Here is a 27,564-nt window from a genome sequence, read left to right as displayed (position 1 = left end):
TCCCAACAGAGCATGACTTTATACATACAGAAACTTGTACATTACCCTCTTTTTTTGTTTGTTTTTATTTTTTGTATTTTTTGTTTCTTTTTCTTGTTTTTTGGAGATATGGTCCTAATGAAAAAATATATAAAATAAAAATAAAAAAAATATTTAAATCTACCATCACTTCGTAGTTACCACATCATGAAAAAGAAACTAAAAACTTTGTACTAAAAAAAAAAAAAAAAAAAAAAAAAAAAAAAAAAAAAAAAAAAAAAAAAAAAAAAAAAAAAAAAAAAAAAAAAAAAATTAAAAAAAAAAAAAAAAAAAAAATGAGGGTATATTTAATGTACAACTTCTATATACATCACAGCCCATAGGCAGTAAAAAAAATATTTTAAAAAATGATGAAAGAAATCTTGAAGCTTTGTCCCGTGGAGGCTGAGCCACAGCAGACATGGCGGTCGTGGTGAGGCAGCGATCCCGCTGTTGGCTGTTAGGAGCAGATTTTCGTCCCTATCTGAGAGCGCTGTTTTTCGCTCGAGGCCTAACATAACCACTTTCCTGTGGAGAAAGCAGTATCATTGAACCTGACTACCGCTGCCATCCCTCCGTCAGCCCCTACACTGCATCTCTAGAAGTTTCTATTGCACAGAGCTTTGGGTGACGGGATGTGGTTTAGCTTTTTTCATTCTGTGAAGAATAAAATTAATAGGAAATCAATTTAAGAATCAATTTTTCTTTTCACTTTTTTGACTCAGTGTGGTGAAATTCTCCTATCTTAGCATTTTTTTTTTTTTTTGCCAAAACGTTTTTCTTTATAAAGTCAATTCACTTCCCAAAAACTGCAATACAACATGAAAAAAATTATGAAAACAAACAAACAAAAATTGTGACCTTTGAATGCACTAGATGGCAACTTTGGTTAAAAAAAAAAAAAAAAAAAGAACCAGAAAACCCAGAGGATGTACTTATACACACAGACAGCAAATATTAATTTTATAACTGTTCAAATTAATGATTTCTTTAATTCCCAATTGGTAAATAGTAAATGGGGCAGAGGAGCAAAGATTTTTCTTTACCTTCTTCCTACACTGGATAAACGAGAACAGAAAACAGCCAGTTATATGTGACCCTCTCATGTTCACTCACACATGTGTGCCTTCACGGATGTCATAACTGCCCAATCTGAAACAGTACATCACAGATGACAGATGCAACCAGAGAGTTCAGGACAGCTGATATCGAGATATCCAGCAACCGACCCTCGTGCAAAAGGAACTCTGAGCGGTTCTCGTCCACTCTGGCCATGGCCAGCAAAGCTTTGGCGGCCCGGCACATCATGTCTACACTAGGGGGTTCCAGAGGTGGGGGCTGCATGTGCATAAGGTTATGCTGGCTCTGCTGGTACTGCGCCATCGTCACCCCGTCCTCTAGGAAGCTTATCAAGTTTCCAATGCTTCCTTTCTGCACAGCTATTGCCCTCGCCGCCAGTGTGTCCCCCTGGGCAAGGTTCGATAAAAGCGCCATGGACATTTCTCGACAGACTGGATTTTTGCGATCCCCAACGTACCTAACTAATGTAGCATAAAATTTCTCCTGACGACTAAATGGAGGCGTGGCCAAGATCAGGTCCACGTTGTTGTCCTGGATACTGAGTTTACACAGGGTCTCCAGCACAAGTCTCTGCGGCGACAGGACTGAGTTGGGCCCCACAGTGGGAAAGGGGTCCTGAGCCTCTGCGGATGGGCACACCATCCAGTGCAGCAAGCCGTCCAGGATCGGCAAGCAGATGCTCTCTGTGTAAGCAGACAAGTCTAGCTGCCCGGAAATGTTCGCCAACGTGACCAGGGTGTTATCCCGCAAGACCTCGAGGCAGTCCCACCACCACTCATCTTTGCTGCAGGCCACCCCCTTGTCCTCGTCCTCCTCCTTCTCATAGGTCTGTGGTGCCCGCTTTCTCTCCGGATGCTCGTGATGCAGCAGAATCAGCTTTCCTAGGATCAGCACCAAGCCCGGGTGTTTGGACATCTCTGCATCGTTGCCAGGCACGAAAGACAAGCTCCGCACGATGTTTGACACACAGATGCAGCGCTTGGCCAGTGAGTCCTGCCAGTGCGCGATGGTGCACAGCGGCGTCTCATCTCGGCTCCTGGGCTCGTCTTCCAGGAGCCTGATGTTCCGGTGGCTTTTGGCCTGCTGGATTCCAAAGGGAAACTTGCCGCTGTCGGTCTGGGGTCCTGGGTCGGTGTCTTCAGGCAGAGCCCCTGGCCGGGCAGACAAGACATCATCGATGGTGGCTATGATGCTTTTCTCCGGCTGCTCTTCAGAATCACCTTTGCCTCCCAGCTCTTTCTTCTTACCCGTGGAGCTTGGAGGTGGAGGTGGACGCCCGCGAGGAGGGATCTCCATCTTGCTCTCGAAGTGAGTCTGGATGTGCTCGGTAGTGTCACCACCACCCAGCTGCCAGTGGAGGAGCCCGCTGTTGAACTCCTGCACTCGCCCCAGCTTGTCGGACCGGTCCACCACAAACAGGTTGTTCTTTTTGACAATCTTTATGGGCAGCTTGTCAAACTTACTGGCCTGCTTTGGCGTCTCCTTGGGGTCCACGGTGGCATCTGGAGCAGCTGGGGCAGCTCCGCTCTTCCCCTCTGACTCTATCTTTTCACTGTCTTCCTCTTCCTCCTCTTCCTCCTCCTTCTCTTCCACAAGATACTCAGCATCCTCTTCTTCTTTCCCAGAATCATCTTCCAGGGACTGGCTGTCATCTTTCTTCCCTGCATGGTGGCCAAGCGCCTTTTGGCTGGGGTCACCCACTTCATATTCCATAAGAATTCCGAAAATGTCAATTAGGCATTTTCGAAAGTATTCTACTAATAGTTCCAGGAATCCAGACAGCTAGAGAAGAGGGGAAAGAGAATAGATACAGGGTCAGGACCTCAGCTTTGACTGTGCCTGAGCCTGAGCCTAGGGCAGCTTTGGGTCAAGACTTCCATACTGTTTAATGTCCTTCTGGCCAGACCCTAGATGGCACACCACATGTCTGAGAGCTACCATCCTGATGATGGACCAAGTGTGCATGAGTGTGTCTTTGCTTCTCTGCCAATTGGCACTGCCAGCACCAGCACCAGCCTTCCTTGGTCATGGCTACAAAGTGTGTAGAGTCCCCTGTTCCCCGTGGCTTGCATGATTTAGGGAGTGCACTGTGAGGAGCAGGAGCGAGGCTGTTATACACTCTCACACCCACAGTGAATCTGTTTGCTCCTCTACTGTTTATCTGGGAGCCGCCTGCTGGGCTTTTTATGGTGATTCTTCTTAGGCTTTTTATGGTTATTTTTGTCTCAGGTGCCATAGGTTGCCTTGATTTATGTTCTTTCTATATCTTTTGAAGGAGATAATTTCAGTAATGTAGTAGCTCATAAAGACTGAAAATTATAAACAAATCAATTTAGTCCCTGATAAATGAATGAGACTACTTTATAAAATGCAGTTTTACATTTCAGTTATTCACAATGCTAAATGAAAGACAAGAGCCATTGACAGAGTCTGCCTGTGGGAAGCCGAGCTCTCCTGCCTGCCTTACTCGGGCTGTAGGGACATGCAGTGAGGGCCCTGTGTGACAGACACTGTGGAAACCAACCACAGTGTCACATTTCCTCTTTGTTCCCAGGGCTTGGCACGCCTGTCCCAGGTGAGGGGACACAAGCTGCACCAAGCAGTCACTTTTGTGATTCTGAAGGTATTCTCCCTAGGGGAAGTCTGGGTGGTTCTCTCTCCCTGTCACAAGTTTTCCTGGGGAAAAGGGCAAGTTAATCAAGCACTTTGGGGCATAAAGAACGCACAAGCAGGCAGAGTTCCTCGGCCGTGAGGAGGAAGGTTCCAGAGAAGAACACATTATTTGAAGCACACATCTTAAAACACAAACCCCACCATCAGGGCATGTGATGTTTGTGGCACAGTAACACACTCCACCAGCTGAGAGTTGCTGCTGGCCTACACTGACAACTAGGTGAAAGAAAGAAGGGGGTGGTGGAAAGCTCTGGTCTTATTTCAACAGCAGGGCAGAGAGCTAGAGAGCCCAGTGTCTTCAGGTGGTTAGCTGTTTACAGCCCACAGGGAGAACCAGTCTCTCATGTTTATCCTAAACACCAGTTTAAAGCCCATAGCCTCACTGACTGGCAGTCTTCTCAGGCTCCCTGCTGTTAAACTACTACAAGCTACTTTAAGGTCAGCTCTGAACTGGGGGCCTGGGTGAGGGTGTTGTGGGATGTTTCCCAGAAGAAGCAGGGTTTCAAGTGAGGACTTCAAGACAACCCAGAGGAGAAAGGCAGATGTGGGGAGGTGACCTGGAGGCAGGCATGGCTGCTGGTGGGGACACAGGGCCCATTGAGGTCTGTTCTCTTAAATGTGTTCTTTTCCATTGGAGGAAAAAGACACATCATGGGATGTGGTGGTCTTCCTCTACAACCTCAGCACACGGAAGCAGGTCTCAACATCAAAGAGTTGGTTCAAGGCTGCACTACATGAGACTCTGCCTCAAACACATGATTAAAAATAAGTTACATAAAAAGAATATTAAGTTGCACTGAGAAGTACTTTCTGTAACTGATATCAGTTCCAACTTCACATTAGGGTTTAATTATTCCTACCGAAACAATTTCTTTGTTACTATCTCTCTCTTTGACACACACACACACACACACACACACACACACACACACACACACACACACACACATCTTGAAGATGGAAATGAATTATTATCCCAGACTGAGTACATAGGTGACTACATACTAACTAATGCTGCTTTATATTAGCTACAATGATTTGAAGTCTTGGATGGTCACTGCACGTCACCATAGGCACCAGCACAGCATTATGCATTACTTCATTTTATAATGTGCCAACTTGTCGCCAGCTGTGTGCAGCTGCCTCACCTGGGAAAGATTGAAGGTGGCAACGGTGCTGTCATCATAGAGGAGAATGTTGATGGTGTCCAGAGCCCACGTGCTCTCAGCCAGCAAACCAGATTTAAGGGACATCATCACACGCCACGCCTCGGGAGTAACTGAAAAGGAGAACGGGTGTTATGAGCCTCGGCTCTGGAGGAGAAAGCAGAGTGCAGACTGCAGCAGTCAGCCGTGCACCTTCATCTGACTTTAGCAGGAGATGGTAATTCAACACACTACTTTGTTCTTTAAGATCCTTCCTGCTTGGTGCTAAGACATGAGCCCTAAGTACCCAGCCAGCATACATGGCCTTTGTCATCTTAGGTGTTTCTTTTACCACTTGGTAAGGGTGCACCAGGTTTGCATAATTGGGCCAACCCCAGCAGAGCTGGCTTGAGAAGAAAATGTAATCCCCAAACAGTGTAAGGTCAGAGGAGGGTCTCTGTTCTCCCATCTCTACCCCTGCTGTGGCCACGCCTAGGGGTGGGAGACTGAAAGTCTGTGCTCTCTGTCACTTGCTACTCCTGCCCTCAGAAAAGTATAAATGACATCAGCTTCACTGAGGATGTACACTGGGGACTCCTCGTATTGAGAGATTTTCAGAACTGCAGGGGCTTGCGATGCGATCTGTGGCAGAGAGGGGCCTGATCTACCCACTTACCACAGCCACTTATACTGCAGTGAGGAGGGCTGTGTGCAGATGTACCCAGCCTCACTCCCCAGCCACTTAGGCGCAGTGAGGAGGGCTATGTGTCCAAGGGCATCTTTACTGTGATTTTGTTTTACAAGTTTTTAAAGAGGAAAACATGACTTTTGTCATACAAGGAATCAGACTTTTGAAAATAAAAATTTCCCTAGGTTGAAGGCAAGCACTGATAGAAACTGGACTAAACAAAACAAGATTCAAAACCAGATATAGGGCTGGAGATGGCTCAGTGGTTAAACACACTGGTTCTTGGACAGGTTAGGGTCCCAGCACCCAAATGGTAGCTAACAATCACCCACAACCCAGCTCCTGAGGCTTTAATACCCATTTCTGGCTTCCTCAGGCCCTGCATGCATACAATGCAGAGATCCTTGCAGGCAAAATACCACATAAAATAAAGATATGATTTTAAAAAGTAGATATGTGTATCTATTTAAACACACAAACATAAATAGCTATTTCATTTACATTGTTTATAAAATAGGGCTCAGTATCTATATGCCACCATCTCTACAGCTCCCATATATAAAAGATACCATATTTTTCTTATTATGTATCATCTTAATGTCTAACAACTATAAATATCATTAGTATCATTAATTAAATAGCTTTCATTTTCTAATCACTGCAAATGGTTTTAAGCCAATTGATTCCAAAATCTTTGAAAAAATTTTTCTTACACAATGAGGAGCTATTATTTCCTCTGCTGTGTTAAAAGAACATCAAAATGAATGCAGAAAAAGCTGTGTTAACTACCGGACATTCCAGACCACTAATTACTATTCCCATCACCTTGCAGAGGGTAAGCGAGCAATATTAGCATTCATCTGAAGTTAACTCCTTGGCCTGTATCTGCCAGTGTGATGCAGATTACATCAGTTGAATATATCATAGCAGAGACCATCCATATATCATATCTACCTCTCTATATAGCATAGCCAAGTTTCTACTTTCCCCATGGAAATTCATGTTATATTGTCACTAGAGTGGCTGGTCTTCAGTTTCCTTGGCCTCCAGTGGATCTCTTAAGCATGCACTGTAGCAGTCAAGTAGCCTGGTTATGGCTGAAGCTCAAGCCAGCACACAGCATGTGCCTCCTCCCTGGAGGGACATCACAAGCCGCCTTTGCACTTCAGAGTATCATTTAGATTCAGTCTATGCTCTGGCCTATCACTCAGATGAGTGGCTTCTAACCAATGCTCCCATATATAAATAGCCTAATAATTTGTATTATTGAGATTCTCATCCAATTGAGAAAGATGGGAATTATGTCTAAATTAAAAGTTCCAGATTGCAAAAATCAATCCATTTCCAGAACATCCCTTTCAAATTCTTACCAATATCTTTTGAGGTAATCTTTCGCCTTTGTTTCAGGACTGGCTGTGATGCTTCTACTGAGCCAGGAGGAAAGGTAATCTCTCTTCTGATTGGCGGTGGCTGTGGGGGTGGTCCGGTGATCTGGGATGCGGGGACTGTGGGTATGACCTTCTGCATCTTCATGGTGGGCAGGAAGGGAGACTTGCTTGGAGACATGCGACTCTCCAGGGAGCGCTGGAAGGAGGCGGGGCTGGGTGCCCTGGAGATGTGGTTTGGCAGTGACGGGGGCGTCTGGTAGGATGACTGAGGTGGGCGCGTGATGGGCTGCATGGAGGCCGAAGATGACATGTAAGGCTGGCGCTGGCTGACGTGAGAAGGCCACTGGCTCTCGTGATTGATCCTCTGATCAGGTACCATCATATCATCTGTGCGGTTCATGCCTGGGTAAGGGGGTGCCTGTGCAGGGCCTCCTGGGCCTTGCCTGTTCTGGTAGGGATAAGGCATATCGTTGCGTGTAGCCCACATGTTCTGCTGAGGCCCCTCGCTGGAGGATGACTGCATGGGGCCCCCCATCATCTGAGGTGGGATTCCGTGTGGCTGCATCTGGCCCGGGCCCTGCATCCTTTCTCTGCTGTAGGGGTAGGGATATTGTCCCTGGATGGGCCTTCTGTCCGGGCCAGAGTAGGAGCCTCCATACTGGTTATACATCTCCTGCTGCTGGCCGCCATACTGCATGTTGTACATGTCTCCCTCGTGCCGCTTGGCTGGAGGCCCGTACATGCCATCCATATGGCGTTTGTAATTCTGAAATCCATGTAAAGACAAATCATACTCATGCTCCCTGAGAGGTATAACCACACACGCTGAAATTATTCAAAACAGTTATTACTGGTTAGAATGTTCATTTCAAAATGGATATGGGACGCTCCTATGTACCGACAAGCACTATCAATTTAGGCTTGTATTTCAGTATTGCCCCACACTCTTAGGAGGGGTGCCCAGGTTGGTTTTTATGTGTAAGAAATTTCCTGTGACCCCCCTCCTTGGGGAACATGGGGACAGTACAGTATGGCTGACCACCACGTCAGCACATGTGGACAGATGGGACCGAGAGCGCCCTAGGAGCCAGGCTGCTCTGACTCATGAAGCAAACTGGATATTTCAGGGCCATTCTGGGAGGCTCTGGGCTAAAGGGACCCTAGGTCTCAATAGTTGGCAGAGCCTCTATGCTGACACAGCTCCTGAACAATGGCACCTGCTGCCCATATCTTGACTTGTGCCCAGTTCTCTATTTCAGCTTACTTCACAGAGTTACCTCACCAACTGTAAGGATACTCCAGAAGTAAATGAGCATTTCAAAGTGACTTGTGATAGAAAATTCTAAAAAGAAAAATGCCGTGTGTGTGTGTGTGAGAGAGAGAGAGAGAGAGATCCCAGGTCAGAAAGATTGTTCAGAAACAGCTAGACCCTAAGGAGGAGTTCCATTCTTAGGGTCACCGTGACTTCTGCAAGGTTAGGTTTTACAAGACTCAGCTGTAAAGCATGCCAGCATGAACCAGCCTATTACAAAATATGCCATTAATTTATCATTTTAAAGAAAAAATTAGTGAATGTTCTTTAAGGGGAAGTCGGCTATGCAGCAACTAGAGTACTGCCCACCAAAATATGTAGTATTAATATCTTATTTTAAAGAGCCAGTTTCAGTCTTGGTCTACAACAGTCTGAGTTTCTTTTCTTGTTTTACTTGAAGTATGGCATAGTTCTTTCCTACAGTGCATTTACTAAATAGCACACAGTTGTCCTTGGCATCTGCAGAGACTACCTACCTTCAGGACCCCTGTGGGCCGCATCCACGAACATTCAAGTCCCTTAGTGAAGAAGGCTGGGGCTTGCTACAGCTGATACACACTCTGCCAGTAGGTCATTTCAGATATGTCCTACAATATCAGTGAAAGCTACCCAAGAGCTGTGCCCTCCTTGCTGACTGAACAGCAGTGAGGGACTGTATACGCTCTGTGCACTTGCCTTTTGACCTATGGTTGGCTCATGGATCTAAAACCTGCGGGCACAGGAGGGGAGGGCAGCACAGACACATGTCTAGCATGCTGCACAGATCCCAGAAACTGCCTGTCAAGAGCTGTTTTTAACTTTCTGAGTTCAAAAATCCCAGGAGTATTTTCTAGCTAAACCTACCCTGACGATTCAGTAAAGTACGTGACTTTTGTTAGCTCTCCCCAGATCCTCACAAGAAGAACTTTGCGTTTCAGTCTCCAGCAAATGAAAGGGATACAGGCCCATGCCCCCTGGCCAACTTACCGGCTGCTGTGGGTACAGGCCAGGCTGGTGTCCTCCATACGGCGGCTGTCCTGTGGGAGGGCCTTGGCCTGGGTACTGCTGCCCGTAAGCCTCATGCCTAGAGCAAAGTATTCAAAGAAAACTTAGTTTCCCCAGGACTTGAGGCAGACATAGACACAGACAGCCCATTTCTAGGAGATCTACCCAAGGCTCTGCCTCTCTCCACACACTGCTTTCAACAGCACAGGAGGCCACAGCTGCGCTCCAGCTTCTTACAGGGATGGTAACACCCATCTCAGGAGGCGAGCCAAACTCCCAGTTCAGGCTGTTGCTAACTGGTGTCAGAGGGATACCGGTTGGACAGGCAGAGCCTTGTGTGTGCTTGTCCAGGCTTTGACTGCTTCCTCTGAGGTGGAAGCCCCACCCAGCAAGAGCCACACGGTGTCGTCATGGGAGCAAGAAGCAAGAAGAGACAGAGGCTCAGAAGCAGCATTTCCAGAAGTGTCAGGGCACGGATGATGCTTCCATCTTCTGCTTCCTCACTGAGGACACAGTGATTAAAGCTACACGTCATCGGGGATGGAGAGATGGCTCAGCGGTTAAAAACACTGCTCTTCCAGAGGACCCAGGTTCAATTCCCAATATCCACATGGCAGCCCACAACATCTGTAACTCCAAGATTCAGATCCTCACATATACCAATGTACATAAAATAAAAATAAATAATAAAAAGCTATCTTTCAGCAGAGGGCTGGTCAACATGTTTAGGTTACTGATTACAGGGGATGTGGAAGAGGACGGTAACATTGACTGATGTGAAGTATCAAGTCCTTGCACAGACACAGATAATGGTCATTTTCAACTGCTCCCACATTTAGGAAATGTAAATGCCATAAAATTAACATGTTTAAGGGTGATAGATCTTGAACTTTGAAAATAAACTGGTTTAGGTTAGAAATACTGAATCCTGTGGAAGGGGAGAGTAACTGGGTTGGATATATTATTAATGATCAAGAAATGAAAATAGGAAAAAAAATAGATTGCCATATGCAAATAGACAGAAGACTCTAGAAGGAAGTTTAAAGAAAAGAACCCTAACTGACGAGGATGAAACATAAGGTAGGCAGTAGCATGTCTCAGAGGACTGTTAATGAAGCAGGATGCTCTGATATGGGTGAGCCAGAGCCAGGCCGCAGCAGGACAGCAAGCTTCCTGGAGATTCCCAGGGGTGTCTGTCCTTGTACAGCTGTCTAATCTCATCGGGAAACAAAACAAGACAGTAGCTCTTACTGGATCCGAAAACCCCACCCCACCCCACCGAAGCCCTAACCTTTGCACTGGGGATCCACAATGGCTGAACTTAACCCTCATCTCACGTATCAAGCATCTGTGCGGGTTCACTGAAAGCAGGATATACCAGCAGATATCCATCACATGTGCTGAGGGTAAGAGGGAAACCTAAGCCACCGAATACTGAGACTCACCTGTCACCCTGGTAACCAGTGACGCTGCACTGGCTCCCAGGAGACACCTGACATGATCTCTCACACCCACCCCTCAAATCAAGTCATCCCCACTCACTGTTCCTCCCTCGGCTCTACCTGGTGAGAGGGCCTGGGGGACACCAACCAGACCAGGAGCATGGAGGGAGGGGCTCCAGTCAGTCTTTCCCTTCACCACAGAGAGGACAAGGGCTTTCTTCTCATATGCTTCATGCTTTTTCTTTAAAAATCACAAACACCACACTGGAAGCCTGCTCTAAGCATCTCTCTTTTTAGAGAAGCAGAGAATCTACCACAAGAGAGCCTTTGGTGTCAGTCAGAGGCATGGGGTTGGAATCTCTTCTCAGAGGAAGCCCCGTCACCTGTGAAGATGAGGCTTCGGATGGCCTTCTTGTGACATCTGTCTTCTGACTAAAATACAGTTTAGGTGTGATCCTGTGGCCTGACATGTGACATCTGATATCCTGCCATGTGGATATCACAATGGCTTCCTTCGAAAGGCTCCTGCGCATCTGAATGGTGGGCTTTCTCAGAGTCGTCTGTTAGCAAAATACACTCTTGGTCCAGAACTCAGGGCCCGAGAGCCAAGGGTGATAGAGGAGGAGGGTCTGGCACTGAAGAGCCTAGGAGTCTGCTGCTGGCTGGATTGGCACAGAGCGTTGTGGCTCCTGGGTTCTGAGGGAAGACTGGCCTGTCACAGTCGGGACATCTGATCCAAGGTATGCTGCTGAACACCTGCTTAGAAGTAACAGCCATGGACCGCCACATCCTTCATGGTCTGGCTGAGGCCACCCAGTGTAAGGAGCCACCGACACTGCCTGGTCGTCAGTGGTGGCTACAAAGGTTACCCACTGGGCTGTTACTGGAAGCTCGGCCAGCAGGGCTCAGTGGAAAGCAGCTTTTGGTAAATTATCCCATCTTCATAAAATAAGAAAACAAAAAACAAACCACTCACCTTCGGTCATAACTGGTTCCGTATGGAAACTGCTGCCGCTGCCCCATGCCCAGATTGGACATGGCACCTGAGGGGCTCTGGTTGTACATGTCCTGCATGCCACTGTTGGGCATCTGCCCTTGTGTCATAAAGGGCTCGCTACTTCCAGGCACTGTGATATGTGAAATAAAAAGCACAGAACTAAGCATTTTCCAAGAGCCAAAGCGCACATATATCCTGTCTAGTAACTTCTGTGGTCCCAATCTCACACGGCACACCACAATCCTAATGAAAGGATATAGAATCTGCCCAAGGGAGCAGAATCCTGAGACGCAGTCAAAGACACCTGCATCCTCGCTGTTTGCACTTGCAAGAGCCTCTGATGTGGCACGACCTAGACACAGGCTGGGCTGTGTCTTCATGATTGTGTGTTACATGGCAGACGAGAGTCACAGATGTGGTGACGGTTTCGACAACTGTGCACTCATTCACCCAAGGGGAAAATCCAAGCAACCGTTCAAATCTGGGCAGAAGGCTAAAGATGGAGCCTATCTGACACTCGCCTACTGGCCTTGTCATGGAAAGAGGCACACTACAAAGGGTGGACAGAGAATAGCCAATAATGTGATGGTCACCTTGGCCCTATAACCATGAGAGATGAGGGAATGAATGCATTCTGCCAACCACCTGAATGAACCTAAAGGGGACCTGCAACTCAGAAGCTGAGTCCTGAGGCCCAGACTACCCTGCAGTGCCGGCTGAGCCCACAGAGAGCCTACATCTCTGCTGTCACAGGTGTGGTGTGTGGTCACCTCTCATGCAGCAACACGGAAGCTCATGGAAAGCTAATGTCTGTGTTAACTACTGTTTGTAGAACGAGGTGATTGATACCCGCTCAGGAAGAGTTTGTAAACAAGACAGGAGATATGAATTTAGTCTCCATCCTTACATAGAAACCCAGAAAACCTTGACATAAACGTGCATTTGCAACAGCCCAGGGTGTGAGGAGATGGCTCAGTGACCACGGGCACTTGCAGGGCAGCATTTACATCCACTCGTGCTTCACTGCTGCCTGTATCTCTAGCTCCAGGGGCTCTGAGGCCCCCTTCTGGCCATTGGAGGCACCTGCACTTATGTGCACATACATATGTGCATATAGTTAAAAATAACAGCTGAAGATGGGGTGACCTGTGACTTTTTTCAATCCAAAAGCAGACCACCAAAAGGGATGCATATGCAAATGAGCACCACCTCAGAGCCTGGAGAAAACTGTATTAAATCCAGACTGCCATGGCTGCTGCTTGTCTTCATCCTATGATAGCTACTTCTGTGTGAGGAAGAGCCACCTGAAGTTTCCTGAGTCGATGCTACCACACTGTGGACCAGATACAAGGGTTGAGGCCAATGCAGGAATATCACACTTTGCCACCTTTGCTGTGACTAATCTCACGTCAACTTGTGGCAGAACCAGTTTTGAGATTACTTTCCATTTTGCAGATGGAAAGACAGAGATAGACAGAAGTCAAGTGGCATAATTAAAGTTAAGTAGTTTAATTCTCTAATCCACAGAGTTCCTTAAAAAAAAAAAAATCAACAGAAAGTAGATACTATATCAAATCATGAAAATCATGTTTGCAGAAAAAGGAAACTAAATGATCACTTAACATGTGATAGACCTGCGGCCTTATGGAAAATTAAAAAAACATTAAGTTACGATCTGATAGGCAGGTGTTGAGATGGCTGTGAGAGTCAGCTTAGTAAGCAGGGGCCACACCCCACACTCCTGCCAGTGCATTTAACTGCTGCAACTGCTGCCCATACCTGCTGCGGGCAGCTATCCCCTGGCACACACAGAAACACATCTGTTTGTATTCACAGCCCACGCTGTCCCCTCCCATAATGATGCTGGGTTAGGCCACATGGCCAGTGTTGACCAACCAGCTCGGGAAAATGGATTCCAGCAAACACTTGCCTGAGCTTGCAACAGGGTTTATCTTGGATCTTGGATTTCACCTTCCATGGCAAGGGCACCCAAGAAACTCCACAGAAAGGTCCCAGACTCCAGCTGGGTCCCCAGTAAAGACCCTACTGACATCAGTCACCCCAGAGGCCTCCTGACGACACAGCCATGCGACACAGTGGAGTTCTGCTGACTGAAGTCAGTGAGTTTGGAGCTCTGCTATACATGACAAGATAATAGAGGTACTTCATTCTCATTCTTTGACTCACTAAACCTAGGAATCCACCTCATGGGAACAGTCACACACCACAGATGTGTAGGTGCTAAATGGGAGGGACAGCCCAGCTAGGGTTACAGTAGCAGGGGTTAGTAAAAGGTTTATACACAGCAATGCACATGGAGAGTAACAGAGCCTCAGAGAGAGGCAGCCTAGTCCGAGATCACGTGCCCTGTCTGAGGCAGGTGGTGAGCAGCAGGCAAGGCCAGCTCCATGGGGTAAGGGGTCTCAGGCGGACTTGCTGCACCACTGAGTCACGGGCCAGCCATGGTGACACCAGGACCACCCGCTGGTGCTACCCTGGCAACAGTGGCTTCCAAGGACATTGGTCTAAATTCACAGACCAACGAACCACTTGAAGAATGAACAACTTTATTTACAACTAATTAGAGCTGTAAGAAAATGTTTTCTGTGGACATAAATGTCCCAGCGCTATGAGGCAGCAGGTAAGCAGAAATATACAAAGACTGTGGTATTATCTTCAACTCATTATCTCTCTATCTGCCATCTCACAACACAGCCTGCACTTGGTCCCCTGCCTGCCCAAATTCACTTTGTGCTGTGTGTGCATGTGCAGGTGCACACGGTGTCAGTCTTCTCCATCTTAACTTTGAGATGAGGCCTTTCTTATTGAATGTGGGACTCACATACATGGGTAGGCTGGCTATCTAGCGAACTAAAAATTCTCCTGTCTAGGCCCCCATAGCACCAGAGCTGTGGGAATATCCACAAGCCAGCTTTTTACGTGGGTGCTGGAGATTTCAATTCATGGTTGTGCAGAAAGCCCCCCAGCCTCTCAAATTCATTCCTAGGAGAGACTGCAGGTCTGAGGGAATGAGAGGCATCCTGTGGCTGCTGTACAGCAGGACACAGAAACAACGCTGGAGAGTCAGAGGCCCACCCCAAAGAAGTGAATTAAATCATTAATTTTTCCATGTTGTTATACTTTTAGAGTCCAAAGGTAGTGTGGTGTGGTCCTCAGACTCATGGGTTTGAATGCTTGGCCCATGGGGAGTGCCACCATCAGGAAGTGTGGCCTTGTCGGAGGAAGCATGCTACTGTGGGGGCAGGCTATGAGGTCTCCTAGGAAAGTTACAGATGGTCTGGCACACAGTGGATCAAGACGTAGAACTCTCAGCCCCTTCTCCAGCCCATGTCTGCCTGAGTGTCACTATGTTTCCTGCTGTGATAACGATAATGGACTGAACCTCTGAAAGTGTAAACCAGCCCCAATGCTGTGCTGTCCTTTATAAGATTTGTTGTGATCATGGTGTCTCTTCACAGCAGTAAAAACCTTACTAAGACAAGTAGGATACGGGCCCCAGATCACTCGCCACCACAGAAAGCTAGCTGCTCCTAACACCCAGGAGGCTTCTGGACCCTCCTGCATTCTGAAAATCTTTACTTAGAAGTAGCTTTGAGACTCTCTCTCGAGAAAAAAATTATAGACCATCTTGCTTTATGTAACTGTTACCTGAAATATATCTAAAATATTATACATCTCATTCGCATACTGGTATACACCCAATGCTAAAGATTCTGAGATGCTTCCCTTTTTATAGCCCATAATACTCATCAAAACCAAGCTTGGGCTTTATGTGTCTCTCCACTCCTGGGGATCATAAAACTCACAGCTGGTGTGGTGGCACATGCCTTTAACCAAGCACTTGGGGAGACAGAGGCAGATAGGCCTCTGTGAGTTTGAGGCCAACCTGATTGACATGGAGTTTCAGGTCAGCCGGGGGTACATAGTGAGACCCAGTCTCAAAAAAATTTATGTATCTCAACATCTAAGTATGACAGCTACTGCTCTCTAAGGGATCCCAGAATAACTACAAAAACATCTTCACAATCTTTTTTGTATGTAAAAAAAATGCTCATATGATGGCTTAATTTGACAGGACCTAACTGTATTTGGGTGAATGCCAAAATGCAATCTGCCAGGTTCCTCCTACCTGATGCTGGTATGTGCCACGTTGGTGTGCTTTCCCTGGAGTTGGCCAGGGTTAAAGACTCAACCTTGGGTTTCTGTTGTCCCTGATACTTTCATGCCCCTGCATTGGGGAGACAGAGGCAGGCAGATCCCATTGCTACAGATACACCAATCTGCAGGGCCTTTGCCTTCCTCTAATGCATTCACACAAAACTGCTGCTATTTGCATGCTTTCCTGTCCGCTTGCTCTCTCCCACCCGCCGTGGTCTTTGCTCTACTGCCCTCCTATGTCTGTTGATTGTTAGAATCATGAATGTAAGAACACGACTTTGTCCTCAGCACTGTGTTGTTTCTGTTCACACCATGTCCATCATGGCAGCCAGTGGGTCCTTTCTGGATCACAGCTGTCCATCATTCTACTGGACATTCTACTGTGGACTTAATCTGCTTGCCATTTCTGAAAGAGGCAAGTCCGACTCAGAGTGGCCAAGTTCTAAGGCTCTAGCTTAAACAAGGAAGGAGACCCGTGTTACTACACAGCAGGTGCTTAGACCGGTCCCAGCTGAAGAGGTGGACAGGTTGCCAGGCAACGGGAAGAAGGAAATCTCCTGAACAACGCCCTCCACGTACCTTTTCTCATTCCACTGAAAGGGTCCTTGTTGGGTTCATAGGGCATCCTGCCCATCATGTCTGGCATGCCCATGCCCTGCTGGTACGGGGTGTTTGGAGTCATGGAGTTCCGTTTTGGGTACGCTGAGTCACTCACGTCTGAGAACGGGTCATGCACACTGACTGTACTGCTTCTGAGAGACACAGAGGGTGAAAGCCGAGTGACACTGTGACACTCACTATATACCCACGGAGATCAGGAAATTAGCCATGCTTGCCACCACCTAAAGTAAACTCCACGCTGAAAGGGGTAGTACTAAGCATGTAAAAACTAACCAGGGATGAACTCTTTCTATTAAGTTTGCCCCCAAACCAAACCAAAACTAGGCTTTATATCTCAAGAGTCCTCAGAACATACCTTCCACTTTGCATGGGAGTCATCTGTCCATGAGGGGTAGAGGCTGGGGTTGGTGGCTTCAGGTCACCTGGAACCTCTGCCATTGAATTGCTCCCAGTTGACTGTGGAGTCTGCGGGCCTTGTAAGGATCCTGAGTTAGCTAGCAGTCGTCAAGGGAAAATAAGGAGAAAAGCTGGCGTTATTGAGTAAGCTAATTTTTGGTAACCATATATATGAAAAGATTAAAAGTAAAACATTACTGGAATCATAGCAATACTTTAGTAAAGTAAGTCACATATACACTGGTTTTGTTCAGAAAAAGACAGAGTGAGAGACCGAGAGAGTGGGGGTGCGGGAGGGGAGGGAGGGTTGTGAGCATGCACCAGCATAGAGGTGCTATACCAGTTACTGACGCCCATGCTTTACCCGAACAGGGCAAGCACTGTACACTGGGTTCTGTCCTCATCCCCCAGGGAAGGGATTTTTCTGAATAAGTGATTTAGAAACATACTTCATCTGTGAGCCATAACACATGGTTACACATTTGACTGGGTAACCGCTTCCTGGGGCATTTATCCCAGGGAAAGGAATCTAAGAAAAAGAAGGCTCCAGGCAGAAAATTGTTTAACTCAGTGTAGTTGGATATACTCTAAATGTAAATACAGAAGAAACAGAATCAAAATTCTGGTGTTTCAGGTTGGGGGCTGTAATTCAGGGCTTCAGGACGCGGGTTCTTCAGTGGTGGGAATGTCTGCAGCTGAAGGGTGCTTGCAACCGTTAACAGGGCACCTTACAGTATTTTATATCTCTTCAACAATTGGACATCTATGCTCAATCTTTAAAACACTGTCATTTGAGCTGTGACTCAGAATTGTTATTACAAATACACATCCCACTGACTTGCAGGTCTCTGATGCTGTTGTCAGAATTCTGGGACTCAGGTTCAACCATAATTACTTCAGAATAATAGCACTCAGACGTGAGCCCCTTTCAAAGCTCACACAGGATTAATTAACCTTGCTTTATAGGAAAACCAAAGTATTTCAAGAGCTCCTGCTTTATCATCTATCACAGTCTTTAGCATGTTAGATACTCAGCAGATAGATGTCCGTTCCATGTATTGATTAGTCAGGAACATGCTGGATGAATCTGTGTCCAGTGATCTGGGCTCTTTTCAACAGGGGAACTTAGAGCAGCAAACTGACACAGCCCACACAGCCCCGTGTGCTGGCGCCTGCACAACTATCTGAGACTGTGAACTCTGCAGACTGCTAGCTTAGGAAATGCTGCTTGCTTCTCTCTCTCTCTCTCTCTCTCTCTCTCTCTCTCTCTCTCTCTCTCTCTCTGTGTGTGTGTGTGTGTGTGGTCCCTCCTCACCCAAATGTTTTACATCAGAGAAAATGTTGGTTAAGCAAGTTCCAAACCATTACTTAATGAAGGGATCAGACATGGGAAAGGTGGATGTCGCCTGTGTATTTGAGGGGCACAGTCTGTGATATGGTTCAAGGTTTTACTGTAGATGTAAGTAAAAGTGCAGCCAGAGGCATCCGGAAGGGTCCAGAGCAGAGAGAGACAGGAGACTGACCACGGCTATCCGTGAGAAAGGAGAACAGCCACATAGAGACTAGATCGAGCAATCCGCCTGTCGCATCAGCTCCGACTGCAGAGGATGAGAAAGAACTTGTTTCTGTGGCAGGCTGACTTTCTTTGGAAATGTGGCTAGCAGGCTTCTGTGATTTTAGAATGACCCTTACTTATCAAGAATTCACAGTTATAGCTAATAAAAATAAATAAAGGAAAACTCCTTCTTTCTTGCTAGTGTTTTTCTTTCCTTTTAGGAAAAAAACAAAAAACAAAAAACAAAAACAAAAGCCTGACTCCACCCTCTGGCCACTCCATTAGCAGAGGAGGCTGGCTGGCTCTCTAGGACACCCCTGCCTTCCCTTCTGCCAGAAGCTATGAATGTATACTAAAGTAAACAATGGAAGGTTACAGGAGGTTAAGTACATTCACACACTTCAGACAGGAACAGCCAGGGCTCCTGGCTGGGAAGATAATTTACACAGTGTGAACTTGGTGCCCTAGTGCCAGAGGGAGGGGTGTGGGGGTGGGGGTGGGGGTGGGGAAAGAACAGCCCATGTGACCAGGTCTGGTGACTGGAGGTCAACCGGAGGGCAGCCTTGCTTATGCTGCAGCCAGTTCTCATTTATCCTCCTCTGAGGATTCCCTAGTTGGAAGCACAGGTTTTGTGACATCACTTGTCAGCTAATAATAAAAACGCTGTCAGCCACCTGCCAGCAAAGATGGATGGGTTTTAGGTTACAAACTTACTGAGTCTGTGCCTGCCCCACGCCTGGGGCCATTTCCCCAAGTCTGCTGGGGACAAGTGCTGTTGGCTAGATTTCTTCACTAACTCAGGGAGGTGGAGGGTTAGGGTCTTAGGTTCGCACGGGACCTAGGGACGCAGACTGCTTGCTAACGCCCTGGCACAGGCCACGGGCGCAGCTGTCTGCAGAGGGCCTGCCTGTATGGCGTAGCTGCAGAGAAGATCCAAGACAATCCTCCAAGGCCTGACTGAAGTCAACTTTAGATTCATAAAGCCACAGCAAATCCAGACCGGCTGGAGATGCAGCAACAACAACAACAACAACAACAACAACAACAACAACAACAACAACAACAGAGTGGAACCGTGTCAGAACAAAGACACAAGATATAGGAAACGTGATTCAGTTTCTAGAACAGTCTAGAATATTCATTGGAAATCTTTTGGTTTAGTTTGCCTTGGTAAGAAAGGTTTAACTGAAAGTTAGCTTTATAAGTTATATGTTAAAAGAGACCAAGCAAACATGTTGGCACAGGGATAACTCTTCTCACCTATCGCAAGGAAGGGCGAGGAGCCAGGGAGGCTGTCTGATGCATAAGCCTGGCTAAGGGCTGCTGCTGCTTTCTGCCCCGTGGATGGGCTGTGTGGCCCAGAGCACACCGCATGGTGTCTCTGGAGTGGACACTGACTGCACAGGCAGCATCAGGAAGCTTTGCTCCTACTGTCCCCAGGTCACAGCAGGACCTTAGGTACATCTGGACCAAGATGGGTCGATCAAGCCTAGCTCCTCTGTGCAGTTAAAATGATAATGTTGCCGTCATAAAGGCAGCTGTCCTACACCGGGGAAAGGAAAGCGCTGGCTGTTCCGAGAGCAGGCCTCCGCTTTCTGCAGGATCTGTACCCCAGCAGGGCTTCCTGTTCTGAGCCTCAGGCATGCTGGGAGAGCTATTCTCCACACACAAGTGCAAGCCATTCAGGGACACAGGTTCTTTCCTGACAAATAAATGTGTCTTTAGATCTTTGCAGACATCACTGCTTTGGACCCTGCACCCCACTGGGGTGTTATTTTGGAAGTTCAGGGTTGTTCACAGACCAATTCTCTCGGTCTGTGAGCTGAATGTAACGCGTGGTTTTTAACACCAGCCTGTGCCGTGCTCAGGTATGTCCTGAGTGCTCAATGTTCGGGGTCATTAAGGGCGAGGCTGCTGAGGAGGGTTTTCTCCCTAGAACTGGATCTCTGTCTAAGGATGGGCAGGGCCGTGCAGGGCTGGCTGCTCTGCGATGCTGACTGGCACCAGAGAATCATTACAAGTGAACAGAATTCGTTCTCTGGCTTCTGATGTAAACACTGGGCCTGCTTCAAAGGCATTTCCTTCTAGGCTAAGGCATCGAGTGAGTTCGTGACTAACGTATGACTAAGAAGCCCCAAACAGGGCTTCTGCAGCATCGCGGGGTAGCTTTGGGGTCTTAAGAGTTTATCTGCCTATTATCCGAAGACAAAGGCCAGAAGAGAGCTGATAGAGTGACCTTATCCACTGTGTGGGTGGAGGGGCAGGAAGGAGCTGCCTATACATCTGGTCCCCACGATGGCACCTGACAGCCTTTGCCACGGCATTGGCGGGGATTCTCTTCAGGTGACTGCAGAATCTGAGTCCAGATTTCATTTTATTTTTCAAAGTACAAACTGGAGTGGCCCAGACAGAAGAGGTGGTGCAAATCAGTCACTGGGCCTGAAGGTGGCGCCACCCAGACTGTAAAATACCAGAATGGGTTCATGAAGGTGTTTGCTCTATCCAGAGAGATGGCTGTTTTTAAATCCTTGTGTTACAAAGGTATGAGGCTCAGGACTCTAAGTCAGTCTACTCTGATGAGATGGCGGGAGGCACAGTCTGACAGGCAGGGCAGCACCACACCCTGCAGCACTCTGTCCTTCTCTGAGGGCCTGAGCTCTGCTGGGGGCGGGTCCTCTCCTGGCTCTGGCTCAGCCTGGTCCCAGGGCTGCTCTGCTCTGTAGCACTGCTCTTACCAGGAGATGGCGGCTGGAGCTTTGGCTGCTTCTTCGCATCCCCGGAGCTGAAGACTTCAGGTGGGGGCTCTTCCCCACGCTCAATTTTGCACTCAAAGGCGAACAGGTACTGAATATACTGCTTTTTCAGGGAGCTGGCCGCGCTGCTTGAAGTGCCAACGTTCAGGTTGGTTGCCAGCTCACGCCACTTCTTGTTTTTATTAACCTAGCAAAAAAATGGGCAGGATGGTTGGTTCGCAGCAAAGTGGCTTGTTTAAAGCCTAGAGACAAACAAGCACTTAATGTCTTGGCTTACTTTTTTCATTTGCTTCTTTTAACTAATGCTCATCACTCCTACTCAGCAGCACACAGACAGCGTTTGCAGCCATAAAACCATTAAGGAACCTGCTGATGGTTACATAAAAGCCCACTTGCTGGGGTCTGCCTGCTACGGCTCCTATAGACTTGAATAAGAGCTTCCAGATTTCTGAGCCCCCCGATGATGAATGGAGAACCCAACACACACACACACACACACACACACACACACACACACACACACACACACACACACACCTAATCTCTAAGAGAAAAGCATGCCTTAACTGTAATAACGGCACCATTCTTACATGAAAAAGTGATGTTTCCTCCCACCAGCCAGAGTGTGAACCTGTGACTCCGGCTACAGTCTCCCACAAGGTTTTCACTGAGGTTCCTTATGGGCTGAGCACAGAAGTGCCCACTTCTCCCTCCCAGACACTAGCGAAGGTCTGCCCTGCACCCCAGAACCCCAGAGCCTCAGAGACACAGGGTGACAGGTTACTTTGGTGGGGTGATTGTTGTCTCATTCCATCTGCCTATTAGGCTTCTGGGGACCCAGCCAGCTCCACAGCATTGATCGAGAGTGGGGACCTGGAGTCTTTACAGAGTCCACAGGAGATCCCCAGGCATGGCAGGAGCCACAGGAATAGATCACGGTCGCCATCAGACAGGCCTGGTTCTGTGGCTTACCTGCCACACACCTGGGTGGTGACATTATTGTAATTTACTTAGTTATACACAAGTTTCCTCATCAATTCTCGGGGTTAGTGACCTGTGCCTTGTGAGTACACCCAGATAAAGGCCATGGTGAGACGAGGTACACCCGGCTTCAACAACACCCTCAGCAAAAATAATGGGGTGAACAAAGTGGAGTGTCAAGGATATAGGGGTTTAGGGGACATTCTGACGGACAACAAGAAACGGTGGGTTTTTGCACAGACAAAAGATGAGCCTCACCTTGAACTCTATTCCTGGGTGTGGCCTGCTTACCCAGTAAACCCTGGGGGTTACTGTAGCTATCCAGGAGCTGTAGGCATGGCTTTACTCTTACGGCTGAATTTCCCTTTCTGCTTTCTTTTGAGGCAGGGTCTCACACAGCTGCAGCTGTCTTTGAATTCCTCACCTGTCTCTTCCTCCCAACTAAAAACAGTGAATTTTATTTGTATCTGACCTATGACGAATTTAATCATTTGTAACCAGAGAATCCTAGAGCTGCCTGGGAAAAAGGTCTGCTGGTCTAGGACAGATGAGGGAACTGAGGCCACAGGGGTGGGTAGCAGAGTCAGGAACCGTAGCTCTCTCCGAGCACTACAGAGTCCTAGGAAGGGGACCAGCCTACAGGCTTAGAAAAGTCAGAACCAAACACAACATCCCAAACCGAGCAGCACTCCCAAAGGCCTGCCTGCAGCGCGGCGCCCGGCTGAGGCTCACCTGCGCCAAGCCTCCAATCTCCTTGACGCAGACATAGAGTCGGAACAGGTCCAGGGGCTTCTTGCCCACTGCCGGCAGACTGGACACCGGGGAGCCCCTCTCTTCCATGAACGTCAGGTAACGGTCGACCCACAGCTTCCTCTCCGGCTCATTCCCCAGCTCATAGACCTTCGTGATCTTCTCCCCAGTGGTGGAGGAAGAGCTGGACTTCTGGTGTCAGGAGTATGTGGTGGCGGGCACGGGGTGGCGGTGGGGTGGGGTGGGGCAGGGATGGGGCGGATGGGAGGAAGGCAAGAGAAGAATAGTGAGTTGACAAGTACAAGAAAATGCATTTAGAAACTGTTGCTGTCACACTGCAGCCAGCAGTAATGGCTACGAGTTCAGGCACAAACTATACATTCTCTCAAGTAACACACTGCGACCTTAAGTAAAAGGGCCCAGACTCTTAACACTTGAAACAACCAAACTAAAATAAGCACGTTGATGGAGGGCTGAATGCCGGAAAACAAGATTCCAGTAAAGTCTCATGTACTTCAGAAAATAAAAGGCTGGTGGCCTAGAGAACGGATGCCTGTGGTCAGACTTCTCATGACTGACATCACAGAGTCCCCCGTCACCAAGAAATATATTCCTACTTTTTTTTTTCTCAAAATAATAATAAAAATGATGACTACTTGTAAAGATGAAGTCACGTGGTAGAATACCTGGTGCTTCCTGTAGACTGTGCAGGGAAGTGGTGGGGTGAGGGACAGAAAGCACAGACAGGAGATGGGCTGCCTCTAAGATGGTGGAGTTCGTAAGCACCTGGGTAGCTGACGCTGTGGCAGTAGACAGCCAGCTTTCCCTACATAATGTTTATGAGCATCTCAGTGTGACTAGACAAGTACCCCAGTATGGTTGCCAACCACTCTGGAAGCCATCTCCAGCTCCTCAAATGGCAGCTTCCCGTCTACGGCCACCCTCTGAAATCATTCTGCCTGTAGTGTTAATTCCTCAGATTATTGAGGCATAAAGTATTGTTACATATCATATATAAACATGGGTGCACGTCTGTCTTCCCAGCTACTTGGAAGGCTGAGGCAGGAGGATTTCAAGTTTGAGGTTAGACTGGACAGTTTATTGAGTCCTTGTCTCAAATTGGAAGAAAACAAAGCAGGCAAAGGGTGGGTGACAGAGCCCAGTGTCCCTATACAACAAGGTCTAAATCCAGTCCCCAGTCCTGAAGGGCAGGGGAGGAGAGGTGGCCCAGTTAGAACAGCAAGTGATCTTCAGAGTTGAACTTAAACTTCAAGTCATTTAAAATTATTTTAGATAAGAATTTACTATACTTAAGGCGTTTATGTTCACTGAGTCCAAAAGAGGGGGGTATGGATCCCCTGGAATTGGAGGTACAGGCAGTTGTGAGTCACACGACACGGGCTGGGGCTACTGGGAATAGAAACTGGATCTTTGGCAAGTACAGCAGCATCTAAGCCATCTCTCCAGCTCTAAGACAACATTCTTGTTGTCAATCTTCACATCTTCCCCAAGCGTTTCACAGAGCACGTCGGTGACTGTGTGACCATCTTGCAGGAAGCCTGCTGGCTCATCTACACCTGAGCTCAGTTTTACCAGAGCATGGCTGAACTGCTCCTTTGCAGTACTCTGTCAGAGTGTGTAAAGCTCTGTTCTACAGTCGGCTGCTGCTGCTGACTCTCCCATGCATGTGTTAAGCTTGTTGATTCTGACTCCACTCACTCAGCACAGTGGCCTTCACACTAATGGTCTTAGATGTGTTCTGTAAATGCTTGAACGTAGTAAAAATGTGTGAAAAGTCTAATGGTACTCAGGTAAGAATTAACAGTGAACTCAAATCTCTCTGTACAGGACAAAAGAGCAAGGTGTGACGTGAACATGGTGACCACAGACAGACTACAGCTGAGAGAGCGACAGTGGCTGACCCCCTGTCCTAAGGCTTGCTGGTAAGCCACTACTGTCCTACAGAAAGAACAGAGAGGCGGAGCCCGACAGAGAGCATGTGTGCTTCTTGTTGCCATGAAACTCATCTCTTCCTCTTTCCTACACACCGGCGGTAGCTGGGACCCTCTGAAGAAGTTTTTTCTTTGAGATCTATTTTTATTTCATGTGTATATGTATCACTTGGTCATGTCGCACACAGTGATGATGGCAGCAATTGCGGTCCTGACCCTATATGTGTACAGTGTCATACAGGCCAGGAGAGGGTGCTGGATCCTCTGAAACTGGAGTTACAATGACTGTGAGCCACCACTGGCTGTTGGGGACTAAACCCAGTTCCTTCCCAAGAGCAGCTAGTGCCCTAACCACTCTGAGCCATCTCTCCAGTCCCCACCTGAGGACAGTGTTTATGAGACACTACCTCTGACAGTAGGAAAGGCCTTCAGGAGGACCCAGTAAGTCTTGCAGGTGTCCAAGAGCCACTTGGAACTACTGTGCTGTGAACACTGTATCCTAGGTTCTGAAATCATTGGGAAGGGGAAAAAAGGGACAGGCGTCTTTGAAAACTCACAGCAAGATATTCTTATAGAGCCACAAATGCTTTCTTTACATACAGTTTAATTAAGCTAAAATGCACATTTCCTCAAGTCTCTGAGGCAGATTTACATTTCTGCAGTCTTTACCATATGCTTGGTTCTATGTATATGTGTATGGACAAATGTTTATTTATATTTTACAATGTTTCCTAACAAAGCAGTGTTAGTCCACAGCCCGCTGTCAAAGCAATCATAGCAGCTTTGCCCGGTTCACGCCTGCTCTTGGAAAGCTTTACTGGGGACACTATTAAGAGCAAATTCAAACACAGAATGAAGTGGTATCTCTAAGGAGCAGCTAGATCCTCCTGACTCACAGATGCCTGTGGTGATCCGAGGCAACAATACCACGAGGCTCTGTGCTCTACCCTCTTCAGTCCCGTCCTGAATAACTAGCTCCTTCGGGAAAGGAGTGCACAGCAGAGCACACAGCAAGAGTCTAGCATTTTCCACGCAGCAAACATGGCTTTTCCTGCCCTTGTTTAGTACTAGAGCCAGGGGGTTGCTGCAAATTCTTAAACACAAAACAATTTATGGTATATAAAGAAATAATATATGTGGTAATATTTTTTTAAAAAAGAAAAATATTATGTTTCAAGTGTAATCATCAGAAAACAGGCAATACTTTAGTTTGCTTTTCGACTACATTTAAGTAAGATTGAAAAAAGAAAACATTTTTGAGGTAGGGTCTTGTCTTGTAACCCAGGCTGGAGCCTTCTTTTTTCTGCCTCTTTCCTCTGGGACTACTGGCTTGTGGCGCTGCATCCAGCTAAAAAGTAGAATTTTGATCAGAATTTTGCACAAGCCTCGCTGGATAAGGCAGACTGAGTGGGAAGTTAGAACACAGCAGACCTCAGTCACCTATAATTCCTTCACAAGTGGTCTTCAAGTTCAGTGATTATTCGTAATTATTATCTTAAGTTTTAAAGATTATCCCTTTCTATCACTGAGCCAATATGCTAATGGTTTTGCAAATGTATTTAAATTCTTCCCATTCACTTAGAATTACTAATGCGTATACTTTTTCCTGTTATAAAGAGAAAGAAAGGAAAGGAGAGAAAAAGGAGGAAAAAAATCGACAGTATTGCCTGCCTTCGGAGACTCAGAGCACACAGCACCACAGCACATAAAAACAAGGGTCTGAGCTCTCTCTTTCACTTCTTATCCTGGGTATCTCAAAGTCAGACCCCATCTGCAGGGAAGGGGAACCCCACAGCGCCCTTCTGTCCCTGCTCTGGAAAGGAGGATGGTGGTTACAGCAGAGCTCCCTGAACCTTTTTTCCAGCCACCAGCTCTGTCTGTCTCCCCCAGTGAGTGGGTAGTTAGCAGCAGCTCCTTGTGGCTTTTGACTAGATTGGTAGACCCTGCACATCCAGGGGCTTCTCTTTCCTCCAACTTGTCCTGAGCCGGGCTCTTTAATACACTGTCAAGTTTCTTGTCCACTAACTGCATGTTAGGTTTTTAAACATTCTTTAAAGATCTTTTGATTCCCTGGATGAATGTATAGTAAAAAGGTTACTGTAACACACTACTTATTTTTATTGGTACAGAATAATATTTTTGAAGGAGTAAAGTCCAACTTGGAGATCAGAAGAGCATTTCCTGGCATGTAAACACGTCTCTCCAATAGCTCAGATGCACGCATACATTCTTAGTCTAAAACTTCACGTGCACTAGCACCTCCATACCTTTGTCAATTTCAGACATAGAGGCAGGGCTGCCACTATGGTATGCTGTACCCAGTTGCAATATTTATTCATTTATTTCAGATACAGAGCTTCGGAATATGTTTTAGGTATAACAGCCCATGACAAAGTCAAAGCCGCAGCTAAATGCGTCATTTTTCTCATGACCGCTATTAGCTAGTTCCCTTGTAAAGGGCAGCAGCTGGTTTTAGAGAAGCCTCTGATGGCACGCTGCCCACACTCCTGGAGGAGTCTGGGCCCCCAGAGTGTCAGCACACCTCCTTGTGGAGACAGGCCTTCGCCTCAGAGCAGCTGCTGATAGTGCCAGAAAGATCTATGGCACACATACATTAGTTTTGTTACTAATGTAATAAAAAAAAAAAAAA

At 47.2% G+C, this 27,564-nt stretch overlaps 1 protein-coding gene across 1 annotated transcript in view; it reads right to left on the bottom strand.

The window, feature by feature from the left end:
- Positions 1–313: 313 nt before the first annotated feature.
- The window catches only part of Arid1b (AT-rich interaction domain 1B), a 348,501-nt gene continuing 321,250 nt past the window's right edge, over positions 314–27,564 (bottom strand). The window contains exons 12-20 of the mRNA XM_021220975.2: positions 22,945–23,154; positions 21,214–21,418; positions 16,883–17,021; positions 16,486–16,658; positions 11,707–11,857; positions 9,271–9,367; positions 6,975–7,758; positions 4,920–5,050; positions 314–2,880 (exon numbers count right to left, since the gene is read on the bottom strand). Coding sequence (XP_021076634.1) covers positions 1,156–2,880; positions 4,920–5,050; positions 6,975–7,758; positions 9,271–9,367; positions 11,707–11,857; positions 16,486–16,658; positions 16,883–17,021; positions 21,214–21,418; positions 22,945–23,154 — 3,615 coding nt within the window. The 3' untranslated portion in view covers positions 314–1,155. The remainder of the gene's footprint in view (positions 2,881–4,919; positions 5,051–6,974; positions 7,759–9,270; positions 9,368–11,706; positions 11,858–16,485; positions 16,659–16,882; positions 17,022–21,213; positions 21,419–22,944; positions 23,155–27,564) is intronic.

Source organism: Mus pahari, chromosome 21, assembly GCF_900095145.1.
Source record: "Mus pahari chromosome 21, PAHARI_EIJ_v1.1, whole genome shotgun sequence".
Taxonomy (NCBI): Eukaryota; Metazoa; Chordata; class Mammalia; order Rodentia; family Muridae; genus Mus; species Mus pahari.
This window is presented reverse-complemented; position numbering and strand designations above follow the sequence as displayed.